The following is a 16,313-nucleotide window of genomic DNA, read 5'->3' as shown; positions in this document are numbered from 1 at the left end:
TGCAGCAAAGGGAATGAGTGTGAAGTTCTAGGGCAGCCCAAGCGATATGTGTAGAAATTAGATGCCTTTGAGTTCCTCTCGGCCCGAAATTCAGTTCTGGGGATGCTTTTGCGATGTCGTAAGAAGAGTCGTAAGAAGGGTCCCCATCAGGAAAGGAAAAGATCTTGGCAACAAATGGCTGAGGCAGCTTGCAACACAGCATCGGGAGATTGCACAATGAAGAAAGAATCCCAGAAATGAGAGGGAAGGCTCACCAACAGGGACGGAGAATAAGAACCTTCGTGAAACAGACAGAAGATCAGGAGGTCGTCATGGAGATTCAGTTTCGTGCCTGGGGAGCTTGTCCGAAAGTGAGAGTGACCGAGTAGATATGAGAGGCATGATCCTCGAAAGACGGTACTAAAGCCACGTCACGTAAGTTAGCATTAGATAATGTATGTTACTAAGGCGTGGGAATTCGCGAGAGGTTAGAGTTCGTGAGAAGAGTGTTCGAGCTTCTGCTGGATGAGGAAAGGCAGCCGTTCATGCATCAAGGGATGGCGCCGTTCGCTTAGCCAGCCACCCACAAGCCGTTGAAACCCTTTGCATGGTGGCTTGACATCAGATTGCCAAGAATTTTCCGACTGCCAAGGGCGCACACTCCCGCGACGCGTGTCCTCCACCCTCTCACGATCACGGCTATGTCGCTGTTACCACTGGTGCCCATGCTTTGATGCGAGCTGCCGGGCGCATGGTCACTTGCGCTGGCATTTGCTTCTCCGGACACAGTTGACCTCATCGGACCCTTTGACTGGCGGGAGAGCGGCTTCGGAAAAGGCGTCGTAGTCGTTTGGCTCCACCATCAAAACAGCCTGTCGTTCCAGCCAAGCACATGTATACAGGATGTCTGCACCCATCCGCTTCATGTTGCCGTACGCGACAATGTCACAGCTCCACAGCGTGATTCAGCTCTTCCCAATTACACGCTCGTCTAGCGCGCTCAAAACTGCATCGTAGATCCCCTTTCACGATGCCGCCTTGGGGGCTACCCACATCTAAGTCGCTGTGTTTCTTTCTCCATCTTCATTCTCTTCTTCAGTCCTTGACGGACATCTTGTAATATTTGCCCTGGAGGTTTTCAGTTATTCCCATCCTCTTTTATCGCAGCTAGTGTCTAAGAACCGAAACGATTTATATATCTTGTTAGTCGAGATTCTTCGGCTATTTTCGCTACCCCTATCAGTATCTATATATTAGGTATTCTCACGTTCCATACACGCCTCATGCACCTTGAGGATCTCCTGTAATCGACGATGTCTGAAAGAAGGTGCCCAGTGGCCCCTGGGGCGACTGGTAGACTGTGTCCTATGTCTTCAAGGCCTGGTAGCAAGTTGGGTCCCCGAGGGTGCACCTTCTCAGGGTTTGCTCAACCTGGCGATCTTCACGCAGCATTTGACGTGAGATCTTCCTGTACGGATGGATTCAGGAAATACTGATCAATATCTAGATTCCAATGCATATTAACCCGGTGCACCATCTTCGTCAAAGGTTTGCGTTCCAATTTTTTATATCCCCATTTGATGCTAATTGGCATTGATAGGGACCGAAAAGCCATCAATGATATTCTCTACTCTAGTGGGCCCTCTATGCGCCAAATTAAGGAGATGCAGAATTCCACTGGCACAAAGAGCCTCGACTCACTCAATGCCAGCGACCAGGATTTGCTCGCCATTGCCCTAGGGGCGCCCGCTCGCCAAGTACTCCTGAGAGCAGAAGAAATTGGCCCTCAGACTGGATGGCGCGATGGCTATCTTAGTACTGAATACGGCTTCTGTCCTCCGGATACCACAGAAGCTGTGGGCGCTTTACGAAACTCCCCCGGCCGTGTTTGGTCCGACCTTTGTGAGAGAATGCCAGGCTGCGTAGCACGTGGCCGAGTACGCGAGTCTATTGCTGCGCTGCATTTAGTCCAGGGAACCGCCGATATCATTCCAGACAAGGCACTCTGGGCCGCTTTAGTTGCTCTGGGCATGCTTTGCTCGATTTGGAGATATGAAGAAAATAATAATGGGACTGAAGGCATCAACGTTCCACCACGATCACCGAAGTTGGACAATGTTGACATGAGCGACGATCTCGGCGACGAAGTTAGAGGTATCGCTCGAAGCATCGGCCTTCCTTACGTCCAGATCTGTATCCGTATGGGCCGTTCAATACCCCATCTCACATTCTTCGATCAGTCTTCATACAACATTACCATCCGCGACCCACTCTCCACGTATCCATATGTAGGCCGCTTCGACAACATGGATCTTCGGTGGCCTATGTTCGGCGATTCAGCGGAAAGAGCTTTTCTAAAAGGAGTCGCAGAGACAGATTTGAGTTTCCAGCACGGAGTAGACGCAATCGCTTCCTGCCAAGAACATGTCATGATGAAAAACAAGCAGGGACTTCTTGAAGAACTCATTCGATTAAAAGAGATATTGGAGCGCATGCCCACTGCTTTCAATTCCATTTCACTAAACAGTCGCGCTGGCGAGAACTACATCTGCCCAGCGGAATGGGTGCGATGGGCTAAATTCTCCGCCCCTCTGTCAAAGCGATGCCCCGCAACTTCCGGACTCCAATTTCCACCATTCTTACTGATGGACGCATTTTTAGGACGGACTAATTATTCTTCATTTCTTGGCGAAGAAGGCACACATCTACGCGCCTGGCTTCCGTCAAATTTAAGAGCATTCATCGCTGCAGTGGAAAACTATTACCAGATCCCAGCTTTCGTTAAAGCATCGGGAGACCCGAGATTGATTGGTGTATTCGATGGAGTTGTGGAAGCCTACACTGGAGAACGAGGCTTCATGGGAGCGCGTAAGAATGGCCAAATATTCCCGATGCTCGAGATACTTAATCACTAAGTACTCTCTAGATCGGTATAAAGTCTTCGGCCTTCTTGAGGTCGCCGGGAAGACGGGACGTACAGAGACGAATGGAAACACTGGCGGGACTGACATGGGTACTAAAGATGTGATGAGACCTTGGGAAGAGACTCACCAAGCATTCTCAGATGCAATGAAAGAACGCCTAGAGCCACACCGAGGCAAGCTCGATGTCCAACCTCAGGAATTACGAGGTACATTTGCTGAGTGTCGGTACAAGGGTAAGCTGTTGAGCAGAAACTTTGTTGACACAGATCCGTCTCGCTCAACCGCCATGGTCACCCTGGATATTCACGATACAGGCATCACCTTTCAACCGGGTGATCGACTCGCGATGATGCCACTAAACAGCTGGAGTGAATGTGCCAAAGTCGCAGCAGGTCAGTGTCCTCCACCCCGGGTTTCTCGGCCGGCTTGTACTGAGTGTGGTTAGCTCTGGGACTCGATGACATGCTCGAAGATGCCGCTACTTTGGATCGCCAATGGATGCGTTTTGCTGACCACTTGGGTGCTATTTCCCTGTCAACGAAGCCTCAACTTCGAGTAATCGACATTCTCCGACGAGGACATCTTGCACCTCTCACTTCTCAACTTGTCATGAAGCTTCACAACTTGCTTCGAGCCTCGTCGAACACTATTCTACAAGTTTTGGCGACGGATGAGTGGCCTGTTCGGGCGTCACTAGGCGACCTACTGCAAGCGGCTATAAAGGATACATCTCCAAGAGTCTGGGATCAGGCGTTCGCCTTGGACGGCAACCTAGCTTGGCTTACAGACCTGATCTCGGTTGAAGTTCCCCGAACATACAGCATCTCCACATATTCTGAAGAACTCCTTCCAAGCACCGTGGACCTAACAATTTCTCGATCAGACTACCAATTGAGCTCCACTTTTGCTGGAAACTCGAAAATCATGCGCCATGGAGTCAGCAGTGGCTTCATGAACCCGCTTGTGGGCGAGGAGATGGATGTACTCGACGATGATGATTTACTTATTGGAGTGTCCCGGCCCTTTGCTTTCCAGCTACCTGTTGACGACACCTCTCCAGTAACAATGTTCGCTGGAGGTAGTGGTATTGCTCCTTTCCGAAGTTTTTGGCAATGTCGAGCCGGACGATCATTCGGCAAGATGAGCCTATACCTTGGTGTGCAATCGAGAGAAAAATTTTGTTACGAGGATGAGCTTCGACAGTACGTCAACGAAGGATTCATGGAAGTTCACACTGCATTCTCGCGCGATTCACGGGGGCTTGTTTATGATCCTGTTCAACAAGATCTCGTGGAAAGGGAAATCTCGCCACGTTACATTGACGCTTTGATTGTGGAGCATGGCTCGGCAATTTGTGACATGGTAATGTCAAAGCAGCAAGGAGGTCTCGGCGGGTAGGTACTTCCTTCATCAGCCTCCGTGCGAATCACCGCATTAGCCTCGGTCATAGATATGCCTTCTTCCGCCTACCTTGGATTGGATGGGACTGCGTATTAAACGACTCTATGGACATCTATGTGCAATCCATTCATATTCGGTGGTATATACTAAAATAAAGTTTGCACAGTGCTAACAATCGCATGTAGTTATTTATACGTATGCGGGTCGGTGGAGGTCTTTGACTCCGTCATGTCTGGCATCCGCCGTGCAATTTACAACCACGTTACCAGCACCATGGATTCCACCGACATGATCCTCAATACGGCATTTGCGGAGCGTCGCTTCATGCTAGACAGTGAGTAACGGTGCTTTACCTAAGAAGTACGTCCTGCTTATTACTTGGTAGTATTCATGACTCCTAAGTCCCTTCCTTGCAACACCCCTACAATCTCGCTTTCACAGCTCGCCCTACACACGGGGCATCGGCCGAACACTCGCCTCTGGATCGGAGTTCACGGGAAAGTATATGATGTCACTGATTTCTGCCCTATGCACCCTGGAGGAACAGATATCATCAAATCTAATGCTGGTGTTGACTGCTCAAAGTCGTTCGACCTACTTGCGCACACCAATAACCCGGAAGTGGCTTCTTTGCTCAACAAATACTTCATTGGCGAACTAAGGGTCAAGCCTACCTTTTCTCACTTGGAAGACCTTAGCATGCTCTACGACCTCTGGAATAGCTTCCTCCGTGTCGCGACCGAAACAGTTGTCGCATCCCATTTCGAAGTGGGAATGATTGTAGGATCGCCAGATGTGTGGTTCCAGGGAGACTTGTTTAACATGGGTGGCGTCCGTCGATTCTACCACTACCAGTCAAGACTTCTTCAAAGTGGTTTCTCAGCGCTGTTCGGTGCGAAGCTCCAGGAATTGTACCTCAAAATATCGTTCATCCTCGCAAATTCTTCCCCGTCTACAGGCTCGACTCGGCTTCCCGATGTCCTCGGCATCATCGCCCGTGCCAAGGGCTCGAACGACGCAGTGGCCGCGTGCAATGAGATCTCGCAGATCGGACAGTTTACTGCGAACAGCGAAGCTGCTCGATTCCATGAGAAAGGGATTAGGGCGTATGCGAGTAAGTCGGTGGAATTCGACATGGAGTTTCTCGAGGACATCCGTACCGATGCATGCAATGGCATGGACGCATTTGACAGTATCTTGGATCTAGAAGCCCAATCGGAGACGCAACGAGTTGCCGCGCTCTCAACGTTCCTAATGCAAATCCTTGAGCGCATGGCAAACCGACTCGCAGCCTTCTACGCGAAGCTAGCACGCTATTCTGTCTTCCAGCCGGAAATGGAGGTGCATCCCGCACGAACTAGATGGAATATCCTGAGACACAAGATACGTGATGGCACCTTCTTCATCCTCGCGGCTGAAATCCCAATGGGATCTCCCCCGAGGTACGCCAACAATCGTGCCCACGAGGCCGTGGACTTTGAACATGTCATCCGCGATATCCAACATGTCATCGACAGTTCCCCGCGCTCCAACCCTCGCCCTCGAAACCTGACTCTTGCAGAACAGCACGCTGCCCGATCCGAAATGAAGCCCAGCGATACGTCAGCATACGAAATACAGCAAAGTGGAACAGCGCTGAAAGCTATGTCAACATTCATAGACAATAACAAACGCGCCATCCGCCGTCTCAGCCGAGTTCCTCAAGCCCTGGATCTCGAGCAACTTATGCAGGTGTACAGCCCTATTGCAGAAGACCGACAGCAACACGGCATCCAGACGCCACCACACAGTCGCTCCTCTAGCCGCTCACCCTCGAGAATCGCAGCTATGCCAACGCTAGTCCGGCGTTCAACAACATCGGGTTCAACATACCCTGTGCAAATGCATATGCAATTGCAGGGCTTACAACGTCGGCGTAATACGGCGACTTCTGAACCGGGTCGTCACACGCCCACACCAACAACCACGTCTCTCACTCCTGCAGCGGCTATTTCAGGACTCCTGACAAAGCTGAATACCCGACCGAAAGCTCCTAACGCACCTGGAGGTCTTCCCACTCCTCCGTTGAGTGGCGATGGGGCTCCTGATCAGGCGCGTTTGATGCAGATGTTCGCAGCTGCAAAGACGGGCATTGCGAATGGTGCTCCCACCCCAGATGCGAGTCACTCGCGAACCAAGAGCACAACTGGGAGTTTGAGAGCGTTCAGACTGCAAGCGAGTGCTCTAACTGGGGGATTGAATCGAAGGGACGGGAGCATTGGGTCGTAGCGGTGATGATGATAAATGCATGCGAGTCAAAGAGCAGACGCCAGAAAATGGGACCAGACCGACTGAAAGATGATACCAGAAAAGTTTGTTCGTTTGAGGGGTTTTCTTTGTACAAACATCGCTTGTGCGTCGCTTGATGCACGCGCACAAAGCCTACATTCGCTATATACATACATATACTATATAGAGGTTTACTCAAACACTTCGTACGTTTAACATCTTCTTAAGGTCTACCTCATTTCAACGACAATCGTCTCATTCCTCATTTTCCCCTTTCTACATAGTGTCCGATTGCTCCCCACACGGCCCTGCATGGCTATGACTCTGCGTAAACTTCTTAACATAATGATGATATTCTGCGCCCCTCTTCCTCGTCGTTTTGTTCACCGCCGGTATCCCCTCAAAACTCAGAGCATACTTCGCCACCGAGTTCGCGATACTTTGCGTATTCAATAAGTACGCCTCATGATTAAGATTAGCAAAATTGTCGCCCGCTTGATGATAATTCACATCATACGCAACCCCTGCCTCGCCACCGAAAAGCGCCGCTTCTTCCGCCGTCTTGATTATTTCCGCTCCCGTAAACAACCCACCTGAGGGAATCCCGTTTTCAAGGAATGCCGCGTAATCAGACCGTCCAGAGAATAGAGACGGAACAGAATTTACTCCCTTACTCTTATAAAAATCCTCAAAATCCTTCTCAATAGTCGCGCTCCCAAGCGGACCAGAGAAACTAAACGCACTCCCATCGCCATCATAAATCCCCAGCACATAATTCGGGCTCGCGATCATATCGAAATTAAGATAAGCACGGATCTTCGCGACTTCGCCGGCGGATTGATTGAGCTTCTTCATGTATGCGAAACTCCCAAGTTTTCCGAATTCTTCCGCGCTCCAGAAACAGAAGCGAACAGCGTTTTTAATAGAGAATTTAGAAAGCGCGACGGCGACATTGAGGATACCAATGGTGCCGGAGCCGTCGTCATTGATGCCAGGACCAGCGGCTACGGAGTCGGTGTGGCCACCGAGGGCGAGGACGTTGTTGTGGTCGCCAGTTTTGGTTTCGGCGATGATGTTGTACGTGGTGCGGTTTTCGATGATAGATTCTACGACGAGGTCTGCGATGACTTGACCGGCTGAGAGGGCGGCGAGGAGGGTATTGCCCTCGGTTTGGTTGATTCCAACGATGGGGACGTAGTTCCCTACCCCGCCGAGGGTGCCGGAGAGCTGACCGGCTTGATTATTGTAGACAACTGCAGCAGCGGCTCCGGCTGTCTTCGCGTTGGCGGCTTTTTGGGTAAAGGGGCATTCACCTCGAGATATCAACGCGATGTTGCCAGTGACTCTGGCGGGGAAGTCGGATATTGCGCATCCCAGATTCGAAATATTGACAAGTGGCGCGTTGATTTTCCCAGAGGGTGTATATGTCATAAGACCGGGATTATATTTGACTCCAGCCGCAGAAAGAGTGGTAAATCCTCCAGAAAAAAGCTCGACAAATGCATGCTTGGTTACATCGAAATAGTCCAGTGCCATAAGAGTCGTGTAAAGATAGTCGACTGTAGCATTGTGGCCAGCACCACCAAAAGCTCGATTTCCCCCGTTAGCATCTGCGATGTCTTGTAACTTCTGAGAACCTGCAAGAAGTTCTTCAAGCGTGATGAGTTCCTGGAGTGCATTTGACGAGACAAGTGGCGCTGCGCACAACGCAGGAACAGCAAGCCCAGCAGCCACGAAAATCAGACTAGCCTTCATGTTGGCGTCAGAAGGAGTGAAGACAAAATCTGGCAGACCAGACTTGTATCCATAGTGGAAGTACGAGAGTTCATATACTCATCCTCCGTAAATAGCCACATGATTCTCCGGTCGCCCTGCAGCCATTCCTGGTCAGGAAGCTCCTAGGGCACTTCATCCAGGCTCCATGTTAAAAGACCAAGAACCAGGAGATAGGAAACCTCATCTTGGCCTATCTTGAAGCTCTGCAGATTCCGGAAGGAGATGAAAAGAATCTAGACGCTGGGCATCTGGGCACATGGTGAAGCCGGCTTGATTAAGGTTGATTGGGAAGGAAAGATTGCGCCAAGGGCATCGACGCGGGGAGCAATGCTTGGCATGGAAGGCTACAATCTAACGTCCTGGAGAAAGGAACGTCGCCCACTGAAGGTACTTCTGGGTGTCGATTGTGTGATCCTGAGTCTGAGTGGCATAATGAAGACTTGGAAGATTGGCGCCTAGGGTAAGGGTGAGATAGACCTTGAGATGGAAACTCAGCGAAAATGCACTAAGCCCAATAGGGCTATCACGTGGTCACTGAACGCCAGTGTCTTCCACCGTTGTGTCCTAGTTTTCTCTCTAAATTTTCTATTATCTCCGTATAAAGGAAAGACCGAGAACAATTGCCGTCACCTGTGTTTTACCATAACGCCGAAGATTAGGTCATCACAGAAACCTTGCAAGAACATGCTATCTACTCCCTGATTATATTATAGCAGCACTGACCACGGATTTAAAACTCCATATTAGTGTCCCTTAATAGGCGTCAAGGTGTTGAAGAGAGATTATTATTTGCATTATCATGCTACCCTGAATCTCCCGTGTCTTCACCTCATGACTCTATTAAACCCTTTCATACACGCGTTCCTTCCTTCATCTTTAACACGAAACCACCCCTCTCCATCGTATTAACGAAAATATACCCACTCTTGAAGTACGCATAGCTACCCCAGGTACCTACGAAATCAACAATACCGCCCCCCAGCTCAGCATCATCTTCGGGATAAATATCAAAGAAAGCAACTTCCTTGACGCCTTTGCCAGTAGGGTCCTGCGGAATAGATCGAACATCCAGGACACGGAATCCCGAGCCGTAATTCGACTGCATAGCGAAACCATCAATTACATACTGATTGTGGTCGATGCCGCGGGCACCAGAGCGGTAAAAGCCTGTTTGCTTAGGAGCCTTGAGAGACGAGATATCCCAGATGTAAGTGATGGGATGCCCTTCTTTGCCGGGACCGACCTTCTCATACTCGTCGTATTCGTCATCGAGGAGGAGGTAGTGTTGGTTGTTGGCATCCAGAACCCATCCTTGGTGTGTGTATGCTGCACCCTCGTAGGAAGTGATGGAAAGGATTACAGGCTTCTTCTTGTCCGTGACGTCGTAACTGGGAAGTTTAGCAAGGTTGGAGCTTCTGGGTGTAAATAATAGGAGACGTACATGGTCAATGTATCTTCGTTGTAGCCATAGCAAATCTCATGACCCTCGAATTGAGTGTCTGGACCTTTGTAAATGAGGCATTGCGCGTCATGTACATAACCGTCCGCAGAGGCGCATCCGGGGCTAGTTGGATTAGAAGGGTCGCTAATATCAATGAAGATGATTCCAGATGCGCACGAGGAGTTCCTTGGTTGGGCCCCAACTGAGTAGATGAAGTTCGTTGCAGGATTAGTGACAACATTATGTGTTCGACCCCACGGAAGGCCATCAAAATGTCCAGTAAGATCCTTGGAGTTATTGAAAGTAACTGGTCTCGCAGGATCAATGTCCAGAAGCTGATCAAGTTATTAACACATTTTCTCCTCATTCAAACTAGCGTAGTCGGACGAACCTTCTTCATGTCAAATATTTGAATGCCATGGCCTGGAGCTTCACTACCAATGATCATAAGGTCTCGATAGCCACGAATCTCACGCCACAGGCTCGGAATAGAGTACTCGGGTAAACGGCCGAGATATATCATCTTCCCCTGTTTGTTAATCTCTACGAAAGCGGCACCATCCCTTTGCCCAATGGCCACAAATTCGCGGCCATCGGGGGAGGTCCACCCCCAAGTAGAGGAACCGCCAACCAACTTACTTCCTAGGTTGGCGTGGCTAAGGAAGTGATAAAGGTCAATCTAGTCCAGGTTAGGAGAGAGTTTAGATTCTAAGACGGAGTCAAATATACATTGTTGCATCGGAAAGTCATATTAGCATTGCCGGGCTCGACAATGGCGGTGCCGTTAATGCATTCGACAACACCTTTGATCTCCGGATACAGGTCAGAGTTGAGTCTGCCCGCCGCCTCCTGCCGAGCGAATGTTTCCTGGATGAATGTCAACGCCAAGCTCTGAATCGTATGGGTGTGTGGCGCCTACCATCTTCAAGGCGATATTGTTTGCATGTCTGATGCCGGAGTCGTACAGCTGAGCAGCTTTGACCAGGTCCTTGGGAAGCTCTTTGGCCGCCACAAGAGCGGCCAGAGAGAGCAAGAGAGTTTGGATTATCATTTCAAATTAGTCCCCTTGGAGGAAGCGAAAGGGAAGGAGATAGAGAGAAGGAAGAATGAAGTGCAAGGGCTTTATATCTCAATGGGACAGCATGGAAGCGGGAGATCCGAGTCTCGACGAGAAGCATTGCAAATGTCTCGACCCGGTCAATAGGCAGTCTGCCTTCCAAATCGCGCTGGCATAGCCCACGTCAACTTGAGCGAGCACGACATCATGATTGGCAAGCGTACCATACATTGATGAGCACCGAGGTGCCTGGAGAGTGGGACTTTCGGGTGCATAAATTAAACGAAAGCTTGAGGGGTGTGACGAGCACACTGAAGGGGAAGGAGAACAATTTGGACTGCTTGGCGGAACAACGATGCCCCAGTCCCGCCGTGGCACCGTGACAAGTACCGAGCATGCCCAGATTGCAGATCTATAAGGAAAAAATGCGATAGAGGGTTTTTTTGGCCTGATAAGAGGGTGTTAGCCGTCTCCATCTTAGCTGAAACTCTCGACTGCACAATGCAGACGACGAAACCTGGCTAAAACTAAACTGCCCTTTTGAGTTCTAGGAGCAATACAGTCGCACCATTGCACGTGGACGGTTACGTGGGGCATCGGAGCTTTTGGGAAGGCCATTCACGGCTGCATGCCGCAAGAAGAGCCTTATCAGGTGTTGTATGCGCCACAAGCAACGCATGCAACTTCATTTAGCTCGATAACGCGTTGCAGGCTTCGTTCAATGAAGCGAGGATGATCATGAAGGATGAGCGGAAGTAAGACTGAACGGGTAGCGTAGCCATTGGGATGGATGTGGACTAGGTGGTTGTGGGGAGTATGGAGGAAGGAACGACAATGAAAGGGACAGACGAAGTTTGAGGTGCAGGATTTAGGCCAGCCAATCGGGTGGCGGATATTCTCAGCTGACGTCACCACATACTTACTTAGGCAATTTGAGTTCTAGCAAGTGCACACAACAAGGCTGCGCGCCACTAAGGTGCTCTTGTTCAAACAATCGATTGTCGAGAAGAACAAGCGCAAGAATAGAATCGTCAGGGCGAATATGTTATATAACGAAGGAATTGCGACTTGAATCAAGCATCTCGACCTCGACAAGCTGAGGTCCTATTACAGGACCCTGGATTGCTTGAAACTCTTCTTCCCTAGCAACCTGCCTATTAATAAGGGAGCCGAGGGGTTACCAACTTATTACATCGACAACTAGATTAAACTCTCCCTAAAACTCTGCGACTTCAAACACTAGACATAAATTCCAATGGCACATCTTGTAGGCCCTGCCTGGAGCTTCCCTGCTTAATGACATACGTCTTTTTAGTGGCTATAATTCCTCTTTCGGAACCTCAAGGCACTACAACTCTTTAGGAATTTTCTGAATTTCTCTACTCCCAACATTCGAGCCGACTTTCTAGTAACTGAAGGCGCACGGCTGAGATTCCTCAATTGTAGGTTTTCCCACATGCACTGCCAGCAACCATTATGCGGGAATACCATAACTGACATCTGACTATCGGGCCTTATACGCTGTGCAAGCACTGAGGTTATGGCCAAACGGGCGCGCCAATTGCCATGCGCTCTGACAACGGCCATCTCCGTTGGATGGTACAGTACCTCGTCCCATATCTTGACAGAGCACACTTCTACCTTCAGAATACCATCCTGTAATTGACTGAAGGGCGGCTGTGGCCCCAGCCGAAATATATTGTCGGCAACATGGTCAAAGGTCTCCAAAATACTGACATCCGCAACCCACGTCCCAGAATGGTGGGTTGAGATGACTGATTCGATCATAGACACCTGAGAGTCTTGTCCAACATTCACATTTGTATCGTATGATGGGGCTTGGTGACTTGTTTAAAAATAAATGAATGAGTTTAGGGAGAAACTATCGGCTTGTTCCTCGTCAAATTCGGCTAGATCTATTAACAAAATCTTCGCATCATCAGCCTCCATACGTCAGCGATGGGTCGTACATGAACTCATAGCAGTCAGCGATAAACGTACTCTTTGAAGGAAGTGATAAACGTGTCATGCTTGAAACGTCAATAGAACCCCCCTGAATATAAGGCGATGATCCCATTTAGGTCCAGAGTGTCTGGATCGCACACTCCTGAATCAAAGTATGCTGCCACAGAAAAGGCTAGGCTGGGGTCCTTCCACAACAGCAAAGTTTCCACCACTTTAACCCCAGCATACGTTTTGTGAACAATTAAAAGAGGCTGTGGTGGATAAATGTTTATGAATACGTCGTGAACTACTCTTAAAGCGCAGAAGATCCAAGTTGTGGTACTTGTGGTGGACAAGTACCCGGAGAGGTTTAGAACACAGAAATTGTATCTATGTCTCCACAGAACAGTGTAAACTCCACGTCATTGCTGCTCAAAGTATCATCGCCATGTCCTCCTAATGCTATCGCTATGTAGGATATGTATGACCTCGCATTTAGGGGTTTTAGCCGCAACGAAGTTATGATCCAGCGATTTTTGGTACTTTGTTGTTGAGCATTAGCTATACCTGGGTTTTTGTCCGTCTGGGGACTAAAAAAGCGTGGCCATGTGGGTGATATTGCAGTGTATCACCTTCGGACTTCTCGAAATCGTCATCCGTATTCGTTCCAAATCCTCGCCTTTCCGCCAACGTCTTCCCCGTCGTCAAATAGATCTTACACAAGATCATTCATCGGGGCTAGTTCCCGGATGGAGTGTTACCCCACTTCTCCTACGATAATTAAACGAGGTCGAATGAGACTGTGTGATAAGTAATTCGCGCAAAACCTATCAACCAACGATGTAAAATACCGTAGAAAAGCGGTCTGCGCCTCCGAGCCATCTAAACATGCCTGTAAAGTGGGCAAGTTTGGGAAGCCATAGAACTGAGGCTCTAGCAGTCTTGACTTATCTCAGGCCTTAGCTGGCAAGTGAAGCGATTCCCTAATAAAATTAGTCCCTCTACCTCTTCTAAATCGAGTCAGCCTGTTCGCTTGATTCAACTCCTTGTCCTGAGCAGAGTTGTATTTAAGAGCAAAATTGCTGATCAGACAGGCAGGTCTAGTATTCTGACTATAAAGGAGAACTCTATCGACATTCTACCTGGAGTGGACAACTCTATCGACGTGTTCATGTATTGGTGGATGACTGAACCGTGGGCCAGGGAGGTATATACACAAGCTAGGGGAGCCAAGCCTTTAGTGGATTGGGCAGCCCTCCAGGGTACAAAAAGCACCGGGAGGGGAAACTTTCGAAAGGAAGGCGCTTTTGAAATATGCATTGTCACATTGTCACATGTTCAAGCCTTCTTTTGGCCTTGAAATTTTGGCATAGTGTCCACGACCCAAGGCAACATAGAATGGATACGCACGAAGTATATGGTAAGGACCCGAAGACCATTTCCAGATCCATTTTATTCTTGAGTCTATTTTGGAGTCTTCATGCCGTCTTCATGCCGCCATCATCATCCGGAATGTCGCATACCCGCAATCGTCCAGCCTTTTTCTCATGCACCCTACAATTTGCTCTCAATCTTCTTGAGGCAGTCCTGGAATTCGCTCCAGTCATACATGATGGCAGCACACTTGGTCTCCTCGGTGAGCAGCTTAGCCATCTGCTCCATCTTCTCCTTGCCCTCTTCAATGCCGTAGATGCCGACGTAGCCAATGCACGGAATGTTCGCGCGCATCGCAGCAGTGGCTCCGCTCTTGCTGTCCTCGACAGTGACGCACTCCTCCGGTTTCACGCCTAGCTCTTTGCAAGCGTGGATGTAGATGGCGGGGTCGGGCTTAGAGCTCGGGGGGCTGAGAGAGGTGGCGGCTGAGTAGACATGCTCGTTGGGAAAGAAGTGGGCGATGCCAATCTTCTCGATGGAAGCCACAACGCGGCTCTTTGCAGAGGTGCTGACAACAGACATAGGGTATCCTTGCTCCTTGATGGTGGTAAGTTCCCTCGTCACTCCTGGGCACTCAACAGCCTTCTCGCTGAGCTTCTTGGTGACAGCACCCAACTCCCTCTCTACAAAGTCTTCAAGCTCGTCGTCGGTCATGGTGAAGCTGTGCTTCGCCTGCAGGCCCTTTAACATACCACGAAAGTTGTGGCCAACAAAGTCGTCGAGGAGGGACTCGGCCGTGTAGCGGGTCTCGATGTTGTGCTTCTCCATGACCTCGTTGGTCAGATCGGCACAAGCCTCAAAAGCTAGATGCTCTGACTGGGCGAGCGTGTTGTCGCAGTCGAGGAGAATATATTTGGCCTGTTCACATGTTAACGCGGGGCATTGTATGGTGGGGCAGCAGCCTTGGGTGCTTACCTTGCCCATTGTGACGGCTGATGCAAGATTTGTGGTTTGAAGGGTACTGGTGGTGCAATTGAGGGAGCTATCGAGCGGACTGGGCTGCGAGGGAGACGGGAAGTGTTTGTCTAGTGGAAAGGTGAAGGATGTGAGCTGGCAGACGGCGCGGCAACAATGAGGGCGTTCCAAGACGCGGCTTTACGTCATTGGCTCCTACGCGAGCTTCCTTCACGTGTCCCGACTGGACACTTCCGTTGGGCATCATCATCTGAGGAACGTGATTCCACTCCTGCATCCGGATGCGTCTCGGTAAGATCATTCATCATGGAGAGCTTTGAGTTGCACCTTAGGCGTCATCTACTCAATTCGATAGCTATCACCCTCTTTCATCCCATCTTCAAAACAGCCCACGTCCAATACTTGACCCCACGCATCGTCATCGTTGCTTCTTTCCGGAAAAATTTCTTCCAAAGTCGTACCAAGAGGCTCGCTAGAGGAAGGCCTCTATCTCCGGTTTCTCTTTGGACCAACCCTACGCATCTCCTCGGAAGCAGGAGCTCGTCTGTCATTTTGACCGTCATATAGCAAAAATCGATTTACTTTACAACCTAGAATATGTAGCCATTGAAGGGAGCCCGAAAATTTCCTTTCTACAAGAAAAATGCCGCAATGCCCACAGCATATCTTCCTCGTCCTTTGGTGAACTACAATTTGCGGCTGGTCTCCGTTCCTAAAACGGTCTCCTCGCGCTTATTCCCCACACGTGACCCGGGTGTAATTACCTGAGGCTTGGACAACACACTTAGCCGATCGAGAAAGTTAAACGGTCCTCAAACGCCGCCGCGACAGCACAAGCCCTTGGTGAAACGCCAAGCCATTGCCAAGTTACCTCAAGCCTCCTCTGAGTTAGCCAAACATCTCCATTCATCTTGCGATGGGCTTTCGACAACCCACCACCTTGCTAGCATCCGCACCGTCGCTTGGAGAGAGCGCATCGTGATATCAATCACCTTTGACCTTTTGATTGCACTGTAGCTCACTCTCCTGGCAAGACGCTCAGACAAATGCTTGAAAACATAGTTACTTCTGTGTTTGAGTACAAATTACAAACAACACACTTGAAGGACATCAAACGCGGAAGGCATGAAGGAATATCGTTTCATCGCTCTCCGTAAACCTCTTCTGTGCGCCA

General features: G+C 49.7%; 4 protein-coding genes across 4 annotated transcripts; 1 reads left to right on the top strand and 3 right to left on the bottom strand.

The window, feature by feature from the left end:
• Positions 1-1,059: 1,059 nt before the first annotated feature.
• On the top strand, positions 1,060-6,585 carry BDR25DRAFT_124163 (uncharacterized protein). Its single transcript, XM_033683747.1, has 7 exons — positions 1,060-1,436; positions 1,487-1,527; positions 1,580-2,847; positions 2,906-3,295; positions 3,349-4,297; positions 4,490-4,638; positions 4,690-6,585. Exons 1-7 carry the CDS (start codon positions 1,293-1,295, stop codon positions 6,570-6,572), a joined length of 4,824 nt encoding a protein of 1,607 aa, XP_033550463.1. The 5' UTR covers positions 1,060-1,292; the 3' UTR covers positions 6,573-6,585.
• Positions 6,586-6,848: 263 nt separating this feature from the next.
• On the bottom strand, positions 6,849-8,424 carry BDR25DRAFT_386435 (Zn-dependent exopeptidase; the record flags this gene model as incomplete). The annotated part of the gene is made up of 1 exon (XM_033698004.1): positions 6,849-8,424. Exon 1 carries the CDS (start codon positions 8,325-8,327, stop codon positions 6,849-6,851), a length of 1,479 nt encoding a protein of 492 aa, XP_033550462.1. The 5' UTR covers positions 8,328-8,424.
• A 774-nt stretch (positions 8,425-9,198) lies between these two features.
• On the bottom strand, positions 9,199-10,840 carry BDR25DRAFT_216857 (uncharacterized protein; the record flags this gene model as incomplete). Its single annotated transcript, XM_033684891.1, has 5 exons — positions 9,199-9,736; positions 9,790-10,124; positions 10,181-10,468; positions 10,519-10,656; positions 10,709-10,840. The coding sequence occupies 5 exons, from the start codon at positions 10,838-10,840 to the stop codon at positions 9,199-9,201; spliced, it is 1,431 nt and encodes a 476-aa protein (XP_033550461.1).
• Positions 10,841-14,197: 3,357 nt separating this feature from the next.
• BDR25DRAFT_256423 (HAD-like protein) lies at positions 14,198-15,267 on the bottom strand. The gene is made up of 2 exons (XM_033686407.1): positions 15,140-15,267; positions 14,198-15,082 (listed from the first exon to the last, which is right to left on the bottom strand). Exons 1-2 carry the CDS (start codon positions 15,146-15,148, stop codon positions 14,345-14,347), a joined length of 747 nt encoding a protein of 248 aa, XP_033550460.1. The 5' UTR covers positions 15,149-15,267; the 3' UTR covers positions 14,198-14,344.
• Between the last annotated feature and the right edge of the window lie 1,046 nt (positions 15,268-16,313).

The sequence above is a fragment of the Lindgomyces ingoldianus genome (assembly GCF_010093535.1).
Source record: "Lindgomyces ingoldianus strain ATCC 200398 unplaced genomic scaffold BDR25scaffold_8, whole genome shotgun sequence".
In the NCBI taxonomy this organism is placed as follows: domain Eukaryota; kingdom Fungi; phylum Ascomycota; class Dothideomycetes; order Pleosporales; family Lindgomycetaceae; genus Lindgomyces; species Lindgomyces ingoldianus.
This window is presented reverse-complemented; position numbering and strand designations above follow the sequence as displayed.